The sequence below is a fragment of the Stomoxys calcitrans genome, chromosome 3 (assembly GCF_963082655.1).
Source record: "Stomoxys calcitrans chromosome 3, idStoCalc2.1, whole genome shotgun sequence".
NCBI lineage: Eukaryota > Metazoa > Arthropoda > Insecta > Diptera > Muscidae > Stomoxys > Stomoxys calcitrans.
In genome coordinates, this window is record NC_081554.1 from 179,797,514 (window position 1) to 179,819,177 (window position 21,664).

General features: G+C 39.6%; 1 protein-coding gene across 2 annotated transcripts in view; it reads left to right on the plus strand.

Moving 5' to 3' along the window:
• The window catches only part of LOC106083185 (uncharacterized), a 47,344-nt gene extending 33,620 nt beyond the window's left edge, over positions 1 to 13,724 (plus strand). For both annotated transcript variants that reach the window (XM_059364967.1, XM_059364966.1), the window contains 3 exons: positions 5,750 to 5,852; positions 5,954 to 6,039; positions 12,452 to 13,724. In XM_059364967.1, the coding sequence (XP_059220950.1) occupies positions 5,750 to 5,852; positions 5,954 to 6,039; positions 12,452 to 13,232 (970 nt within the window). In that variant the 3' untranslated portion in view covers positions 13,233 to 13,724. The remainder of the gene's footprint in view (positions 1 to 5,749; positions 5,853 to 5,953; positions 6,040 to 12,451) is intronic.
• The last annotated feature ends 7,940 nt before the right edge of the window (positions 13,725 to 21,664 follow it).

Below are 21,664 nucleotides of genomic sequence, written 5' to 3' on the forward strand. Positions count from 1 at the left end.
TGGAAAGTGAGGGAAATTAAATGAAGGAAACAGGGTTGTTGTTATGGTAGCACATGGACGTTATTATGAGGCGGCCGGGGTAAAATGGTAAAATTTTCTCAGGTGCAATGGGAGGCGGTCGTTTTTCAAGAACTACATTCACCCGGTAGCTATTTACCGCATCTGCTACCGCGTCAGCATGAATGTAAGTGTAGAAATTTCGTCCGGGCCCAACGACTTGGTTGATTTGGCGCCACGGATGATATTCGTAACTTCGTCCACGGTAAATTGTGATGACTGTTCATCGGCTCGGAGACCACGGAAACAACGAATGGCTCTCCTCCCTGCCCTGTTACTCTTGGGATGCACAATAAATGGATGATTGAACACCATCTCTTCGGGTCAGTCACGGTTACGTCGCCAAGAATAACTGAAGTCCTGTCATCCCGTCTACTGGGTTTCAAGAGTGACTTAGCAGTAGAACACAGCTTGCCTAAACCGGTGCCTACATTACATTGCTCCAAGTGTTTCAGCCATATGTTCGTTGACAACCCTATTTATTTCCAGATTCAGTTCGCTGATTCTGGGATAAGTGGGGTCCGTTCAACGAATCCCATCACACTCGTCTGCGAGTACCAATACCTGCGCCGGGAAATGGGCCGCACTTGGGGCATTCTACCGGCTGGCGTAAAGCGAGCGGCTGCTGCGTTAATGATGTCTCGGAATTTCCTCTCGGTAACTAGCACATTCGAGGGAGGTGTCAGTTCAGTGAAGCGGCGATAGGTGTACGCTCTGAAGCCAGCCCAATCGACATTCTTCTGATTGATAAACGTTCGGCGTTCAGAGGTTATGAAGATGTGTGGTCGGTTAGTAGTAAGAATTATAGGGAGGTGGTCTGACCCCAAAGAGCTGTTGGCTTGCCGGGATACATCATTCAGGAGATCAGGGGATGCAATGGAAATGCCTGGCGATCTGCTACACCTCCTCCGTTATCCTAGTGGGGGCATTCTCATTCACCGTGCAAAACGTGGAGCCTTTAATCTGCTCTGCCAATGTTATGCCCCTCCGGATATTACCGTTAGAGGGGAATGCCATCAAATAGTCCGAGGACAAGGACGTAGAAGACGACGATGACGACGCCTGATAGTCTTATAATGAACTGGAAGAATTACAAAGACCTGGTGGTCCTAAAAAGACCTGGTCCAGGTCCATATGGTGGTCTTATAAGGACCTGGTGGTCTTAAAAAGAACTGGTGGTCTTAAAAAGAACCGGTGGTCTTATAAAGACCTGGTGGTCTTATTAAGACGTGTTGGTCTTATGAAGACCTGCTGGTCTTATAAAAACCTGGTGGTCTTATAAAGACTTGGTGGGCTTATAAAGACCTGGTGGTCTTACGGAGACCTGCTGGTCTTATAAAGACCTGGCGGTCTTATGAAGACCTGGTGGTCTTATGAAGACCTAGTTGTCTTATAAAGACTTGGTGGTTTTATAAGGATCTGGTGGTCTTATGAAGTCCTGGTGATCTTATGAGGACCTGGTGGTCTTATAAAGACCTGGTGGTCTTATAAAGACCTGGTGGTCTTATAAAGACCTGGTGGTCTTATAAAGACCTGGTGGTCTTATAAAGACCTGGTGGTCTTATAAAGACCTGGTGGTCTTATAAAGACCTGGTGGTCTTATAAAGACCTGGTGGTCTTATAAAGACCTGGTGGTCTTATAAAGACCTGGTGGTCTTATAAAGACCTGGTGGTCTTATAAAGACCTGGTGGTCTTATAAAGACCTGGTGGTCTTATAAAGACCTGGTGGTCTTATAAAAACCTGGTGGTCTTTTAAAGACCTGGTGGTCTTATAAAGACCTGGTGGTCTTATAAAGACCTGGTGGTCTTATAAAGACCTGGTGGTCTTATAAAGACCTGGTGGTCTTATAAAGACCTGGTGGTCTTATAAAGACCTGGTGGTCTTATAAAGACCTGGTGGTCTTATAAAGACCTGGTGGTCTTATAAAGACTTGGTGGTTTTATAAGGACCTGGTGATCTTATGAAGTCCTGGTGATCTTATGAGGACCTGGTATTCTTATAAAGACCTGGTGGTCTTATAAAGACCTGGTGGTCTTATAAAGACCTGGTGGTCTTATAAAGACCTGGTGGTCTTATAAAGACCTGGTGGTCTTATAAAGACCTGATGGTCTTATAAAGACCTGATGGTCTAATAAAGACCTGGTGGTCTTATAAAGACCTGGTGGTCTTATAAAGACCTGGTGGTCTTATAAAGACCTGGTGGTCTTATAAAAACCTGGTGGTCTTATAAAGACCTGGTGGTCTTATAAAGACCTGGTGGTCTTATAAAGACCTGGTGGTCTTATAAAGACCTGGTGGTCTTATAAAGACCTGGTGGTCTTATAAAGACCTGGTGGTCTTATAAAGACCTGGTGGTCTTATAAAGACCTGGTGTTCTTATAAAGACCTGGTGGTCTTATAAAGACCTGGTGGTCTTATAAAGACCTGGTGGTCTTATAAAGACCTGGTGGTCTTATAAAGACCTGGTGGTCTTATAAAGACCTGGTGGTCTTATAAAAACCTGGTGGTCTTATAAAAACCTGGTGGTCTTATAAAAACCTGGTGGTCTTATAAAGACCTGGTGGTCTTATAAAGACCTGGTGGTCTTATAAAGACCTGGTGGTCTTATAAAGACCTGGTGGTCTTATAAAGACCTGGTGGTCTTATAAAGACCTGGTGGTCTTATAAAGACCTGGTGGTCTTATAAAGACCTGGTGGTCTTATAAAGACCTGGTGGTCTTATAAAGACCTTGTGGTCTTATAAAGACCTGGTGGTCTTATAAAGACCTGGTGGTCTTATAAAGACCTGGTGGTCTTATAAAGACCTGGTGGTCTTATAAAGACCTGGTGGTCTTATAAAGACCTGGTGGTCTTATAAAGACCTGGTGGTCTTATAAAGACCTGGTGGTCTTATAAAATCCTGATGGTCTTATAAAAATCTGGTGGTCTTATGAAGACCTGGTGGTCTTATAAAGACCTGGTGGTAAAACCTTCTCATAACAACCTGCCCTCGTTTGTAAACATCAGGAAATAATAGCTCTTACAAAGTGCTCCAAAATGCCACCGTTAGGGAAGCCAGAAACAACAATACCATCGAGTTGGAGAAATTATACCTTTACTACTTATACACAAAGTCTTATAAGTATATTCGTATTTAATGTGCTCTATTGATATCACGACATACATGAGTACTTGACATGATGGTGCATGCTTGCCAAGGATATAATGCAGACTAGTTTTCTTCTTATTGCTGTCGCTTAAGTCTGCAGTTGTTGTTGATAGAGGATTTTTTCTGTTGGCTTGAGTTTATGAGGTGAAGGTGCAGGCGGAGGCGGCATTTTTAGTATCATTTGTGGTGGCAATTGTTGGTGTTGCCAAACAACTGCTACAAGTTGTACCAACAACATGGCAACATCAAAAGCAAAAAGCAACAACATGCTCGTACATGTATATATATACAGACAAACACACATGAGGAGACCTAGGCTGGCAGAAAAATGAATGCCTGAAAGCATGCAAGCATATGAATGGTTGTTCATAGCAGCAAATTGATAAAGAGAAAAATAGAAAAAGAAGTTCAGTAAAGGCCTGTTTGAGGGCTCTTTTATGGACTACGAAAGGGTGTCTTTTCAAGACGTACTTTCCATCAAGCTTGGAATGTAACAGTTAACTAACCAAATCTCCCATGAATATTTCATAAAGGAACAGTGGACACTTCTCTCACATCAATGAGTGCAGTCCGATTAAATTTTAAGCTAAGCTATTGTCCAATAAGGGGCCTCCTTTTTTATGCCACATAGAGGCACCACTTGATAGAGAAGTTTTAGCATGACAGGATGCCTTACAAATGTAGCCAGCATTAGTAAGGGGATACCTACCGCTGAAAATTTTTGATGATATTCGTGACGGGATTTTAACCCAGGCGATCGACGTCATAGCAAACGCGCTAACCTCTGCACCGCGGTGGCCTCCCCAAAAAAGTGTAAACTTTAGAGTAAATTTTAAGTTCTAAGACGATATACCCATGTCCGACCGTCCGTCTGTCTGTTGAAATTATGCTAGTCTTTAAAAATAGAGATATTTAGCTGAAACTTTGCACAGATTATTTTTTGTCCATATGCAGGTTAAGTTCGAAGATGGGTTATATCGGACTATATCTTGATATGGCCCCCACATATACCGATCTTTCTTAGGCCCAAAAAGCCACATTTATTATCCGATTTTGCTCCTCGACATCTTCCTGGAATATGGCACAAATCGGTCCAGATTAGGATATAGCTGCCATATAGACCATAAAAGACCATAAAAGACGCATGTGTTGTCCGATTTCGACGAAATTAGGGACAGTGAGTTGTGTTAGACCCTTCGACACCCGTCTTTAATTTGGCCTAGATCGGTTGAGATTTGAATATAGTTGCCATATAGACCGATCTGCCGATTTAGGGTTTTGGGCCCATAAAAAAAAAAACATTTATAATTAAATTTCGCCGAAATTTGCTAAAGTAAGTTGTGTTATCCGCTTCGACATCCTTCATCAATTTGGCCCAGATCGGTCCAGATTTGGATATAGCTGCCATATAGACTGATCTCTCGATTTAAAGTTATGAGCCCATAAAAGGCGCATTTATTGTCTGATTTCGCCGAAATTTGAGACAGTGAGTAAGGTTAGGTCCTTCGACATCCCTCTTTAATTTGGTCCAGATCGGTATAGATTTGGATATATCTGCCATATAGACCGATCTTTCGATTTAAAGTATTGGCCCCATAAAAGGCACATTTATAATCCAATTTCATTGAAATTTGACACAGTGACTTATGTCATGCTTTTCAACATCCGTGCCGAGTTTGGTCCATATTTCCATATAGCGGCTATGGGGACATAAATTATAATTTTTTCATCGGATTATGACGAAAGGTGTTTTACATGTATACCCGAGGTGTGTACCCACACAAAGTTCGGCCCGGCCGATCTAAAATAACTTTTTACTTGTTTTTTTAAAGAAGTCATAAAACTTAATTTAAAAGCCATTATCTATAGTTTTCCTAAAGGCCTTAAAATCTTTTTTCTACCTTGCAATTTGTCTCTCAATTTGCCTCTCATTCTCAATTACATGTGTGTAGGTTAACCTCCGTACACAAAGCCAAGCATAAATGTCTGTATATTTGCTAACCACCGTGTCTTTAATGCAATTTAAAGAGAACAAAAGGGTGAGACAGGGAGTAAGGGACACAATGTGTGTGTGAATCTGAATGGGTTAGAGAGAGAGAAGGAGAAAAGGCACACTTAAGTCACACCAACTCAACCAGGCAACCGAGAAACCAGCTGGCTTTCAACACTTGAAAAAACCACACCAACAGTGTGAGGTCAATAGCCCAAAAGTATGCTTTCGTTTTTTGTATGTCATTCATACAATTTGTGCCATTGTTGCTGCTGTGGATTCTCTTGTTCAGTGGGGTTTTTTTGCATTTCTCTCAAGTGGCTAAATGTGTCTGAGGTGTAGTGGCTTAGGTTTCGCCCTCCCTACCCTATACTACTCATTCAGTGTCATGCATTATATGCTGATTGTTACATTTTAATAGATATGTATGTGTGTACAAGGGTGTGTGTGTGTGTGTGTGTGTGTATTTTTGCATACTTTTGAGGGCAAGTGCTCTAAAGCATATTTAATGTCATCACTCATTGTGTTTTTCCATCTATTGTCTACTTTTAGGCGCAATTCAACAGATGACCAGGATTTAGATTTAATCTCTAATGTCAATGGGCCTTACAAAAGGGATCATTTCATATTTCGCATATGGAATTTTAAGCGAAAGGTAATTAATATTCTACACAATGTCCGAAAGGGACGAACAACCAACAAAGACAAAGAAAGTTTTGATTAATTTTGTTTTTCTTCCTTTGCCTTTATTTTCAGAAAAAATCCTCTCACATTTTGGATAAATTTTGGCAGCATCAGGATACAACATATGCCAAGTTAAGCAATGGGAATCAAGCGGAAAGGTAAGTTGGTCAATGGTTATAAATAAATAGGAGATATGACTGCGCGAATTAAACTTTACAAAATCATGAGCTAAGGAGTACAATGAGGCTCAGAATAGATTTAAAGCTCAATTGGTGTTATCTAACATGCAAATCCAAATTAGTCCATGAATATTCCATTACCTTATACCTACTCTACTTTATGGATGTGAAATTTTCGCAAATTGTGATTCGAGAGACTTCAACAAACTAAAAGTAAGCTACAATAACATTGCTCGCTACATATTTAATAAGAAAAGGAGAGACCGAATTTCTCAATTCGCCCACAAAATATTCGACATTAGTTTCGAAAACCTCCTCAAAGCGAAATGCGTTATTTTACTGCAAAAAATAATCTATCTTAAGCAGCCAAAATATCTTTATGATCATCTCCATTTTGCTCGATCTGGCAGAGGACTAAAAATCATTCTACCACGCTTCCGAACCTCAAACTCTGAAAAACAATTTTTAATCAACAGTATTCGTCTTTGGAACAATTTGCCATCCAACATCCAAACCATAAGTAATGCTACTCTTTTCAAGAAAACAATTTTCAAACACTATATTTAAAGTATAATTCCTAAAAAAATTCTCTTATGATAAATTTTATAATATAATTACTTTTTTATTTATTTATATTTTTCTTAACACATATTCGATGTAATCCATTCCTTAAACCGGCATCGTCACTTATAAGATTTTTATCTTGTGATGTCTGGTATCAATAAACAAACAAACAACTCTCAAAAAAAAGAAACAGGGGCAAACAACTCATATCTCAATTAGTGCTGTCCGTTTCAAGTTTAAGCTCAATGATAAGGGGCCTCCTTTTTATAACCCAAGCATTTGATTTTGGTAATAAAATTCAATGATTTGCAAGCGTTGCTCGTTAGTAAGTCTATTCATGATGAAATGTCAAAGCATACTGAGCATCTTTCTCTTTGACACCATGTCTGAAATCACACGTGATCTGTCAAATACTAATGCATGAAAATCCTAACCTCAAAAAAATCACCCTTTATATGTCAGATGTCATCGCTGTTATAGACACATATCTGCATGTGGAGGTAGCTATCCTCGTCAAGCTCCTACATGCAAGCAAGCTAATCCATAGAACCGATCGCCGCGGGAACGTGACGGCCATTGGTTAATTGAGGGCACCAAGAACTCGCTTTGCCATAACGAGTATTATAGCCACTCAATATTTAAGTAATACTGACTCTCTCACTCTGACTGTCAGCGACTGCAGTTACAGCTACTTCGTATGGAGCATTCCACTATCCGGAACCTGTGGACGCGCCCGCTTCTTCCCAGCTGAGCTTATCATGATGATGATGAACATCACACTGTGTGTAGCTTAAAGCTCCAGCCTGTGTGAACCCGTGCCCGGCATCGCAGATGCCGTCCTGAGAGGCAAGAATAAACTAGAGGTAGAGATTTAACAGTGCTGGATCTATCAACTCACCTGGGGGAACTGTCAGTTTCCATCTATGTTGCTACGATTTCTTGTACAACTCCTCTTACGACTGGCATGGCCACAAATATTTCGCTATCCAAAGTTTCAGTCTTAGCTGGTGGTACGTGTTGGCGATATCATCAAAAGTATAGCTGACCATATTAAAAGTCGTCTGTACGTCAAGGGCCACGAGGACCGTCCTTTGACACTGTTTGAGCTAGTTGAGATGTCGCACAATGGGAGAAATTCGAAAAAAAAACTACTAAAAAATATGCCGTGTGAGAATGGGTAGAGATATCTCTTTGAAATTTGAAATGGAGAGCTGTGGTGTTAACGAGATCTTGTGCAAAACTTCAAAGCCCTAGGTTGTCCGAGCCCCTTTTGGCAGGTTGGTCACCTCGGTATTTCGAATAATTGTTTGGACTGCAAAATCTTCATTTACGGTCTGATCTTCATTTTTTTTTTACTGGATGGTGCTCGAAAATACCTACAAAAAAGTCCGCATTAGGTCAATATCTCCATTGCTTTTGAAGATATTCGACTTTAATTTTATTTTTGTGCAATTTTGACCGAAATCTGCTTTGTATTTTACAATTTACGAAGGCATTTGCACACGATCTCGTTAACACCTCAGCTCTAATCATTTCAAGGAAATATATCTACCCGTTCTCACACGGCATATAGTTTTTTTATTTCATTTTCTCCCACTGTGTGCCGGCTAAAATTTGCGCTCTTGACGTGCCCTCGTTGTGCTATTTAATTTTTGAAATCCCTGCTATTGCTTCTCATTTTAAAATCCTTCAACAAGGCCTCTGGTAAGAGAAAGGACATCAGTCTCATTTACTCTATTGCTCCCTGACGTCAGAAGCGGAATCTCTTTGGCCATTGGCTATAACTTCAAGTTTCTTTACTAAAGGCAAGAGAAAGGAGATCGGTCTGTATGATTCTTCTTTACACGAATCTTTTACTGGATTTAGTAGAGGGATTAATCTGTCCATTATTCATTACCTGAGGTGTACTGGCAACTGGTGAGAGAAGAGAGAGATCAAATGCAAATTGCAAATTTACCCATGAACATTCCATCAAGCAACGGGGGCAAATTTCTCACATACCAATGAGTGGTGTCCGACTCAAGTTTAAGATCAATGATATGGGGCCTCCTTTTAATAGCCAACTCCGAACGACGTGCCGCGGTATAACACCTCTTCCGGGAGAAGTTTTTACATGGCTGGCATACCATTTTTATACCCTCCACCATAAGATGGGGGGTATACTAATTTCGTCATTCTGTTTGTAACTACTCGAAATATTCGTCTGAGACCCCATAAAGTATATATATATTCTTGATCGTCGTGACATTTTATGTCGATCTAGCCATGTCCGTCCGTCTGTCCGTCCGTCCGTCTGTCCGTCCGTCCGTCTGTCCGTCCGTCCGTCCGTCCGTCTGTCGAAAGCACGCTAACTTCCGAAGGAGTAAAGCTAGCCGCTTGAAATTTTGCACAAATACTTCTTATTAGTGTAGGTCGGTTGGTATTGTAAATGGGTCATATCGGTCCATGTTTTGATATAGCTGCCATATAAACCGATCTTGGGTCTTGACTTCTTGAGCCTCTACAGTGCGCAATTCTTATCCGATTGAGATGAAATTTTGCATGACGTGTTTTGCTATGATATCCAATAACTGTGCCAAGTATAGTTTAAATCGGTACATAACCTGATATAGCTGCCATATAAACCGATCGGGGGTCTTGACTTCTTGAGCCTCTAGCGTGCGCAAGTCTCGACTTCTTCAGCCTCTAACGTGCGCAATTCTTATCCGATTGAAATGAAATTTTGCACAACGTGTTTTGTTATGATATCCAACAACTGTGCCAAGTATGGTTCAAATCGGTCCATAACCTGATATAGCTGCCATATAAACCGATCTTGGGTCTTGATTTCTTGAACCTCTAGAGGGCACAATTCTTATCCGATTTGAATGAATTTGTGCACCAAGTATTTCGTTATGATATCCAACAACTGTGCCAAGTATGGTTGAAATCGGTCCATAACCTGATATAGCTGTCATATAAACAGATCTGGGGATTTGACTTCTTGAGCTTCTAGAGGGCGCAATTCCTATCCGATTTGGCTGAAATTTTGCATGACGTATTTTATTTTTACTTTCAACAACTGTGTCAAATAAGGTTCAAACCGGTTCATAACCTGATATAGCTGCCATATAAACCGATCTGGGATCTTGACTTCTTGACCCCTAGAGGTCGCAATTATTATCCGATATGCCTGAAATTTTGTATGATAGATCCTCTCATGACCATCAACAAACGTGTTTGTTATGGTCTGAATTGGTCTATAGCCCGATACAGATCCCATATAAATCATTCTCTCTATTTTACTTCGTGAGCCCCAATGGGCGCAATTCTTATACGAATTGGCTGAAATTTTACACAGGTCTCCAACATATAATTTAATTGTGGTCCGAACCGGACCATATCTTGATATCGTTTTAATAGCAGAGCAACTCTTTTCTTATATCCTTTTTTGCCTAAGAAGAGATGCCGGGAAAAGAACTCGATAAATGCGATCCATGGTGGAGGGTATATAAGATTCGGCCCGGCCGAACTAAGCACGCTTTTACTTGTTTCAAATGGCATAGTTCGCCAAATTTCGCCACCCTTATGAGGGGATAATCACCGCTGAAAAATTTTCCTAATGTTCTCGCCATGCGTTCAGCGTCATAGGCGGACATGCTGACTTCTGCGCTACGCACAATTCTCCCTCACTCGAAGCAGTTCCTATTTTCATTATGATATCACTCTGCCCATATTTCGTGCATCCGGACCAAGAAGTATGTCAAAGACAGGTTGAGAATCTTGGTCAGGTATTTCATCAATGTGGACATTTTGTCGAGGCTTGGAACCTCAGACGATTTGGCGCTGCAGATGATATGAACAATTTCTACTTCAATAGTGTGGATCTTCCATTAACAAAAAAAAAAGAAAAGTGGTTAAACACCCAAGGGTAGTAAGGTCGAAAAGGACCAAATGCCTATAGCCTTATATGCCTTATATCCCTCCTACTTGAGACCATGGATCATGTAGTGACTGGCGCCCAAGCATACCCCTTTTCTAAATCGCAAAGTTAGAATCGATTTAGATATCGTCACCTAGCGATAATCAAGTTCAACACATGATGACGCTAAATTGGGCAGTTCTAAGCTTTTATCCAACAAATCATGTAGAGACTGGCGCCCGAGCATAGACCTTCTCCAAATCGTTAAGTTTATCGATTTAGGCATCGTCACCTAGGGAGAATCAATATCAACATCTGATGAAGCTTAATAAGGCAGTTAAAAGTATTTATCCAGGTGGGATCTAGCTCCTAAAAATTTAATAATTACCCACCAAGGAAGGGAATTATTCATTTTGACGCCTCGGAAGGGAAGTTATACGGAGAACCTTGGTCGGGTATTTGACTTCTGGCATATCCGAATTTTTAAACATCAGTGTGGAAATTTTGTGGGGGCTTAGAGCCTTGCAAGATTTGACGCTGTAGATGATATGAGCAATTTTCCTCACAATAAATTATAATCCTTGGCTCGTACATCACAGAAGCGAAAAATGGCTGTCTTTTTTACCATATCACTATAGGGGTGCTCAATAAATTGACGATTTTTCAATCTGCGGAATCTCTTCAGATCATTCACTCTGTTACGTCGCCAAAAGTGACTGAAATTCTGTCATTCCTTCTTTCAGAGTTGGAGCGTACCTTTGCAGAAAACCACACCTAAGCAATACTGGCATGAAGAAATAACACTTCAAGAGCTCGAACTATTGCCCAAAAAGTAATTGCGGATTTTTTAAAAGAAAGTAAATGCATTTTTAACAATACTTAGAATGAACTTTAATCAAATATACTTCTAAAGCAAGCTAAAAGTAACAGCTGATAACTGACAGAAGAAGGAATGCAATTACAGAGTCACAAGCTGTGAAAAAATTTGTCAACGCCGACTATATGATGATCCGCAATTACTTTTTGGGCAACCCAATATATATGTCCGTGAGCCATCCTATTGATTTTTAGGGTCATTAGGATGGAAGCAACAGATCCCATATTTCTGTCTGCCATGCCATTTGCTGCTCAGGAAAATTGGGCCTTACCTGAGGTATTCGATCAACTAGAATGAAGCGAGCGGCCCCGGAATTTCCGGCCCAACACCTGCGCTTAATTTACAACACTTCAAGTGATCGAACCATATATGTCCGTGGACCGCCCTATTGATGTTAAGGGTCATTTGTAGCTACATATCCCATCTTGCTATCTGTCATGCCAGTTGCCTCCTCAGGGAAATTGGGCCTAGAAAAGAGCGAGCGGCTATGGCGGAAATGTTGCATCCAAATTTCTCTAAATGGGGTGATAGTTTACAGAAGACAAGCAGAATGCAAAGCTTATGAAGCCGGGTGGTCAGTCAGTTCATAGAATTATGGGAAGGTGATGAGGTAACCAGGTAATATTTGACAATGTGCTGCAAACATTCCTAAATCTGGCGGTATGCCCCTCCGATCACTACCTAGTAGAGAATCCCAAAGCTCATGATGGGCATTGTAGTTTATTAGCAGCAAAAGGTTGTAGACGGACAACAGGCCGGATGTTTGCTTGTAATTTGGTGGAAAACTACAGCGTCCACACATTGCAGAGCACTATATTGGGAGTTCCAAATTTGGTAATAAACTTAAAGAGTCGACCAATAGGCCCTGGGACCAGTTTGAGGCCATAGATTATGCATCATATGGTCAAGGACTCAACTGAATTATATTGAAAATTTCCTCATTCCTTCAAAAATTAAGACTTATTTTTCTATCTCATCCCACTGTGCTTTGAACATTCATAACTGCAAATCAATTAATTCATTTCCTATCAACTTTTCTTTCTTTTTAGCTTCTCAGACATACAACTACAAAATTTAGACGTTACCAATCTCTTGGCTACAACCGGACACACCAAAGAATCTTCAGTTAACTACATACCCAGTCGAGTACCCAGTTCCAGAGCCAGTTCATCGCTCGACCTCGAATGGGAACATGAATACAGCCAAATGAGGCACTATCAACAGCATCTGATAAAGCAACGCACCCAAATGCTACAGAACTATCAACAACTACAGATGATGGACACCGATACAGTGAAAAACTGCGATGAGACATCGGCCGATGAATCATGGCAGTATATGAATCAGGAAGAGGATCAATTAAATTCCATGGCTTCCATGTCTTCGGTGGCAGAATTACCCAGCGAGTCTATGGGTATGAACACCCATTATAAGGCCAGCAAAGAACAGCGCACGGGCGAAAGAAGATCTCTGTTGAGATCAAATTCCAGACACCATAAAATGAGTTCCATAACACGCAATAGTTCGCATAACTCCTGGTCTCATATCTCTACACCGGAGTCTCTGGAATGGGATGTGGATGAAGAGCAACAGCAACAATTGCATGTGGAAGATGACAACCTGGATCATGAGACTTTGAAATTGTTGCATCAAATTGAGCAATTGAAAAATCGTGTTCTCTACGAGACCGGTGAAGGTCTATACGATCTAATCGATGATGTTAATGGAGCCCCATTAACCTCTAGCCTGGATTATGATCTTAACAATAGATCACGACGCATGTGTTTTCAATTGGGTGATAGCGATGGTGAAAATGGCAATTATAGATGATCTGTGGCAGTCTAGACTATAAATCCATACTTATGTTAGATTTGATTTTAGCTAAAAAACAAAAAACGATAACATGATATAAACAAAAGCCTCTAAGGCATATCCCTCCCCCCCCCTCTGAGTAGTTTGATGCCCTCTGGTCGTATAAAGTGTGCAGGGCATCGAATGAGGTTATATGAAAGGTATTCAGATAGTTAAAAGTGTTTAGGAAAATGTCCCAAAACTGTAAGCAAACCAAACCAACCAACCAAGTATAAGAAAAAAATGAAGAAAATCCAAACCAAAAAAAAAAAAAAAATATGAAACACAAAATAAACAAGTGCCTCGTTTTAAAACACGTTGAACAGACAGATTTTAAAAATTAACATAACCTGCTTAAGAGCAGAGGCAAAAGGGCTAAAAAAAGTTTTGTAGGGAAGAAGGGATTAGATGAAAATGCGGGCTAGACATCATAGGAAACTCTTTATATGGTGTAAAACAACACTTAGGGACATTGAAGCTAGGATCAAAATACATTTTTGATTATTTCTGAAAAATAATGTTTAAAGCCCACTAAAAAAAAAATTTTAACAAGTAAAAGCATGCTAAGGACGGGCCGAATTTTATATACTCCTTATTTTCCAGCTATCTCTTTTTAGGCAAACAAAGGATAAAAGAATAGAATTGCTATGCTATTGTCCGATTCGGCCGTTGTACAAAATTTCAGCCAAATCCGATAATAATTGTGCCCTCCTGAGGCTCAAGAAGTCAAGATCCCAGTTTATATGTCAGCTATATCTGGTTATGGACTGATATAAGCCATGTTTGCCACAGTTATTTGAAGTCATAACAAAACACTTCATCTAAAATGTCAGCCAAATCGGGTAATAATTGCGCCCTCTTGCGGCTCAAGAAGTCAAGATCCGAGATCGGTTTATATGGGAGATATATCAGGTAATGAACCGACTCAGACAATACTTGGTAAATATGTTGGAAATTAAAACAAACCATTTCATGCAAAACTTCTACCAAATCGGATAATAAATGCGCCCTCTAGTGGCTCAAGAGTTAAAGATTCAAGATCGGCTTATATGGCAGCTATATAAGGTTATGGACCGATCTGAACCATACTTGTCACAGTTGTTGGAAGTAATAAAGAAACACTTCATACCAAATTTCAGCCAAATCGCATGGGAATTGCGCCTTCTGGAGGCTCAAGAAGTCAAGAACCCTGAACGGTTTATTTGACAGCTATATCAGGTTATGGACCGATTTCCACCATAATTGGCACAATTGTTGGAAGTCATAACGAAACACGTCATACCAAATTCAGCCAAATAATAAGTTCAGGATAAGAATTGCGCTATCTAGAGGCTCAAGAAGTCAAGACCCAAGATCGGTTTATATGGCAGCTATATAAAAACATGGACCAATATGGCTTAAAATGTCATGTCGATCAAGAATATATACACTTTATGGGGTCTTAGAATATTTCGATTAGTTACAAACGAGTATTTCGAGGAGTAACCAACAGAATGTCGAAATTAGTATACCCCCATCCTATGGTAGAGGGTATTGTTATACCCTCTAAGTTATACGTCCTAAGTTCGGTCAGGCCGAATCATATATACCCCCAACCTGAGCTATATAAAGTTATTCGCCGATAGGGACCGTACTTGTCATGGCTGTTAGAAGAAAAATACAAACACCGAAATTTCAGACAAATCGAGAAATAATTGCACCCTTCAGAGGCTCAAAAAGTCAATTTGGGAGATCGGGTTATGAAACGTATACAGTTGGCACAGTTGTTGGAAGTCATACCAAAACGACCTGTGCAAAATTTCAACCAAATTAGTGAAGAACTGCGCCTTCTAGAGGCTCAAGAAGTCCAATCGGGAGATTGGTTTATACGGCAGCTATATATGAGGTAATGAACCGATTTAGACCATACTTAACACAATTGTTGGAAGTCATACCAAAACGCCTTATACCAAATGTGAGCCAAATTGGAAAAACAATAGCGCCCTCTAGAGGCCCAAGAAGTCGAATTGAGAGATCGGTTGATATGGGAGCTATATCAGGTTATCATCCGATTTAGACCTTACTTAGCACAGTTGTTGGAAGTCATACCAAAACGCCTTATACAAAATGTCAGCCAAATTGGAAAACCAATTACGCCCTCTAGAGGCTTAAGAAGTCGAATCGGGAGATCGGTTGATATGGGAGCTATATCAGGTTATCATCCGATTTAGACCTTACTTAGCACAGTTATTGGAAGCCATACCAAAACGCCATGAGAGAAATTTCAGCCAAATTGGATAAGAATTGCGCCCTCTAGGGTCCAATAAGTCTAATCGGGAGATAATTTTACATGGCAGCTATGTCAGGATATAAACCGATTGGATCCATACTTGACGCAACTGTTGGAAGTCATACCAAAAAGCCATACGCAAACTGTCAATCAAATTGGACAAGAATTGCGCCCTCTAGAGGCTCAAGAAATCTAATCGGACGATCGGTTTATATGGCATCCATATTAGGTTATGAACAAATTTTGGCCATACTTGGAAAAGTCTAATCGAGACATCGGTTTATATGACACTTATATCTGGTAATGAACGAATTTAGACCATACTTGATGCAATTGTTGAATGTCATACCAAAACGACATGTGCAAGATTTCAACCACATTGGATGAGAATTGCGCCCTCTGGAGGTGCAAGAATTCAAATCGGGAGATCGGTTTGTATGGCAGCTATGTCAGGCTATATACCGATTTGATCCATACTTTACACAATTGTTGGACGTCATACCAAAACGCTATTAGCAAAATATCGATCAAATTGGATAAGAATTGCGCCCTCTAGAGGCTCAAGAAATCTAATCCGCAGATCGGTTTATATGGCATCCATATCAGGTTATGAACAAATTTTCGTCATACTTAGCACAGTCATTGAAAGTCATACCAAAACGCCATATGGAAAATTTCAACCAAATTTGATAAGAAGTGCGCCCTCTAGACGCTCAGAAAGTCTAATCGGGAAATTGGTTTATGTGGGAGCTATATCAGGTTATGAACCGACTTAGACCTTACTTGGCATAGTTATTGGAAGTCATACCAAAAAAAATCGGATAAGAATTGCGCCCTCTAGAGATTCAAGAATTTTAACAGGGTGATCGGTTTGTATGGCAGCTATATCAGGTTATGAACCGACTAAGACATTACTTGACACAATTGTACCAAAATACCAAATTTCAACCCAATTAGATAAGAATTGCGCCCTCTAGAGGCTCAAGAAGTCTTATCTGCAGATAGGTTTATATGGCAGCTATATGAGGTTATAAACAGATTGAACGTAGCCAATATTACAAATACATCGGCCAGAGTTCAGAATAAAATTTTGTTGATATTTGTACTTCCTCATTGTGAGAGGTGCGCATTGGGATGAATGTTGGAGGACATATTAGAAGTCATCGTTCAAAAAAATGTTGCCAATGAGACAATAATTGGGCCCTCTTAGGGTTAAAAATTCAAATAGAGAAATTAGTTTATATGAAAGCTACATCGGGTTGTGAACATATTTGAACCTTACCACAGGTTTGGTATGGATGGAGGTCATAAAAGAAGTCAACGTAGACATTTTCAGCCACAGACCGATATGGTCCATTTTCATTCCAACCGATCTAAATCAAAAAGAAGTGTTTTTTGCAAAATTTCTAACGGCTAGTTTTACTAGTTCGAGTTTCAGGACGGACAGAGAGATACGCAGGACGGACAGACAGAGAGATGGACGGACATTGCTAGACCGCCATAAATGCTGCACGCACGAGAGACAGACGAAACAACACTGCTACACCCCTTTTTAAATGTTATAGGGTCTTAAACCAATATTTCGAGTTAATAAATATTGAATGATAAATTTTGTATGCCGATAGCGATGGGGTGGAGCGTTTGAGAAAAAGAACAACTTACTTTTACCTAATTTGCCCTTACAAACTCTCTAACAATGTTAAATAATTCCGTCCCTCTTCCCAACAAAACTAGCCCCCACATGCCTCCGCAATAATTTTTTGCGTCCGATGTTATTTAAAATTTATTTCTACAAGATTTACAAAAACAAAACAAAAACGCTATTTACAAATACAAAGTTTTTTTAAGCCAAACATTTTTTTTTTAAGAATTTAGTTTGCTAATATTACGATTTAGTTATTCTTAAGGACCAATTCCTAACATCACACAACCAAAAATATCCTTCGTTGATCCTCTTACATTATAGACACAGACAGAAACACATACACACACATATCCCTGGTAAAAACAAAGTGAAAACCTCCCCCCTCAAAAAAAACACATACTTCTTCCCCCCGGCAAAGAATTCCCTAATAAAAAAAAACCAAAAAAAAAAGAAATATTTAAAAGTGGTAATGTTAAGTATATGAATTGAAAAGTTTTGAAATTTTAAACTAAATCTAACCCCCAAATGAATACAAATAATATCGCATCTAAGAGAGTACTGTTATGAACTATGTAATTATATTGTAAAAAACTAAAACCCCAAAAACCTAAAACCTAAACCCAAAACCAACAAAGCTCCCCCAAAAATTATGAAAAACAAACAAAACGAAACTTAAAATGATATTGAAACTTCTCTTTATATATATTATAGAAACGATTTATTGGGTATAAAATATAGAATAACGATTTAAACGATAAATAACTGGAAATAAGTTTCATTTAAGAAAGTTGAAAATCTAGGCCTACTTTTTGGTGTACTTTTATACTAAGGCCATCAAGTGTACACAAGTTAGGATATGTATGTAAACCACCTTTCGTCAAAATCCGGTGAAAAATACATACCTTACGCCCCATAGCAGCTATATCGAAATATGTTCCGATTTGGACCAAAGTCATTGTTCAATTTTGTAGAACAAAATATTTTCCCCTTTCGGTAGCCATATCAAAATAAAACCGATCTAAACCATATACGACACGGATGTCGAAAAGCCTAACATAAGTCACTGTGTCAAATTTCAGTGAAATCGGATTATAAATGCGCCTTTTATCGGGCCAAGATTTTAAATCGAGATATTGGTCTGTATGGCAGCTATATCCAAATCTGGACCGATTTAGGCCAAGTTGCAGAAAAATGTCAAAGTGCCTAACACAACTCACTGTCACAAATTTTGGCAAAATCGGACAATAAATGCTCACTTTATGGTCCAAAAACCTTAAATAGAGAGATCGGTCTATATGACAACTATATCCAAATCTGGACCAATCTAGACCAAATTGCAGAAATATGTCGAGGGGCTTAACCTAACTCACTGGTACAAATTTTGGCAAAATCGGACAATAAAAGCGCCATTTATGGGCCCCAAAACCTCAAATCAAGAGATCGGTCTATATGACAACTATATTCAAATCTGGACCGATCTAGACCAAATTGCAGAAATACGTCGAGGGGCTTAACCTAACTCACTGTCACAAATTTTTGCAAAATCGGAGAATAAATGTGCCGTTTATGGCCCCAAAACCTTAAATCGAGAGATCGGTCTATATGGCAACTATATCCAAATCTAGACCGATCTGGTCCAAATTGCAGAAATATGTCGAGGGGCTTAACCTAACTCAGTGGTACAAATTTTGGCAAAATCGGACAATAAATGTGTCGTTTATGGCCCCAAAACCTTAAATCGAGAGATCGGTCTATATGGCAGCTTTATCGAAATCTAGACCGATCTAGGCCAAATTACAGAAATATGTCGAGGGCTTAACCTAACTCACTGTCACAAATTTTGGCAAAATCGGACAATAAATGTGCCGTTTATGGCCCCAAAACCTTCAATTGAGAGATCGGTCTTAACGGCAGCTATATCAACATCTGAACCGATCTGGGCCAAATTGGAGAAGGATGTCGAAGGGCCTAACATTACTCACGGTCTCAAATTTCGGCGAGATCGGATTATAAATGCGTCATTTAATGGCCAAAACCTTCAATCGAGAGATCGGTCTATATGGCAGCTATATCCAAATCTGGACCGATCTAAGCCAAATGGCAGAAATATGTGGAGGGGATTAACCTAACTCACTGTCACAAATTTTGGCAAAATCGGAGAATAAATGTGCCGTTTATGGCCCCAAAACCTTAAATCGAGAAATCGGTCTAAATGGCAGCTATATCCAAATCTAGACCGATCTAGACCAAATTGAAGAAGGATATCGTCTGTCCTAATACGCTGCCATATAAACCGATCTGGGATCTTGACTTCTTGAGCCGCTAGAGGGCACAATTCTTATCCGATTTGGCTGAAATTTCCCATGAGATGTTTTATTATGACTTCCAACAACTATGCTGATTATGGTTTAAATCGGTTCATAACCTGATATAGCTGCCATATAAACCGATCTGGGGTCTTGACTTCTTGAAACTCTATAGGGAGCAATTCCTATCCGATTTGGCTGAAATATTGCGTGGAGTGTTTTGTTATGACTTCCAACAACTGTGCCAAGTATGGTTCAAATCGGTCCATAACCTGATATAGCTGCCATATAAACCGATCTGGGATTTTGACTTCTTGAGCCTCTAGAGGACGCAATTATTATCCGATTTGGCTGAAATTTTGCATGAAGTGTTTGGGTTTGACCATCAACAACAGTGCCAAGTATGGTCTAAAACGGTATTTGACCTGATATAGCTCCTACATAAACCGATTTCGGATCTTGACTTCTAGAGGGCGCAATTTTCATCCGATTTGTCTCAAATTTTGCTTGAAGTTTTTTGGTTTGATCATAAATAACAGTGCCAAGTATGGTCTAAATCGGTTTTTGACCTGATATATCTCCCACATTAACCGATTTCGGATTTTGACTTCTTGAGCCACTAGAGGGCGCAATTCTTATCCGATTTGGCAAAATTTTCCTTGAAGTGATTTGTTTTGACTTCCAACAACTGTGCGAAGTATGACCTAAAACGGTTCACAACCTTATATTGTTCCTATATAAACCCATCTCCCGATTATACTTCCAGTGCCTACGGATTTTGGATCTTGACCACTTGCGCCTCTAGAGGTCGCATTTATGGTTGGATATGACTCAAATTTTTTGTGAAGTATTTTGGTTTGACCAACAAAAACTGTGCCAAGTATGGTCTAAATCGGTTTTTGACCTAATATAGCTCCCATATACACCTATTTTAGATCTTGATTTCTTGAGCAGCTAGATGGTGCAATTATTATCCGATTTGGCTGAAATTTTGCAAGACGAGTTTTGGTTTGACCATCACCAATTGCGCGAAATATGCTCCAAATCGGTTCATAACCTCTTATAACTCCCATATAAACCGATTTCGGACATTGACTTCTTGAGCCGCTAGAGGGTGCAATTATTACTCAATTTGGCTGAAATATTGACTGAAATGTTTTAGTTAGACTATTAACAAATGTGCCACGTATGGCTCAAATCGTTTCGTGACCTGATATAGCTCTCAGATAATCCGATCTCAAATGTGTTGGTTCAAATCGGTCCATGTGTTGGTTCAAATCGGTCCACTTCCTGACCCGCTAGAGAGCGCAAATATTATCCGATTTGGCTGAAATTTAGCATGAAGTGATTCGTTTTAACTTCCACTTACTGTGATAAATATGATCTAAATCGGTTCACAACCTGATATAGTTCCCATACAAACCGATTTCGGATCATGATGTCTTGTGCGCTAGAGGGTGCAATTATTATCCGATTTGGATGAAATTTCGAAAGAAGTGTTTTGGTTTGACTATCAACAACAGTGCCAAGTATGGTCTAAATCGGGTTTTGACCTGAAATAGCTCCCATATAAACTGTTTTCGGATCTTGACTTCTTAAGCCGCTTTGGGGCGCAACTATTATCCGATTTGGCTTAAATTTTTGAATAAAGTGTTTCGTTCGAACTCCTAAAAACTGTGTCAAGTATGGTTGCCCAAAAAGTAATTGCGGATTTTTCATATAGTCGGCGTTGACAAATCTTTTCACAGCTTGTGACTCTGTAATTGCATTCTTTCTTCTGTCAGTTATCAGCTGTAACTTTTAGCTTGCTTTAGAAAAAAAGTGTAAAAAAAGTATATTTGATTAAAGTTCATTCTAAGTTTTATTAAAAATGCATTTACTTTCTTTTAAAAAATCCGCAATTACTTTTGTGGGCAACCCAATAGGTCCCATATAAACTGATCTCCCGATTTTACTTCTAGCGCCTCAATAGGTCGTAATTCTTATTAGATTCAGACTATGACGTATAGTCTGAATCGGTCTAAAACCTGGTAAGGTCAAGATCGGGTTTTGATCTGATATAGCTCCCATACAAACCGATTTCGGATTTTGACCTCTTGAACCTTTAGAGTCTCTAGAGGGCGCTATTATCGTCCAATTTGACTGAAATTATGAATGAAGTGTTTCGTTCTAACTTCTTAAAACTGCATCA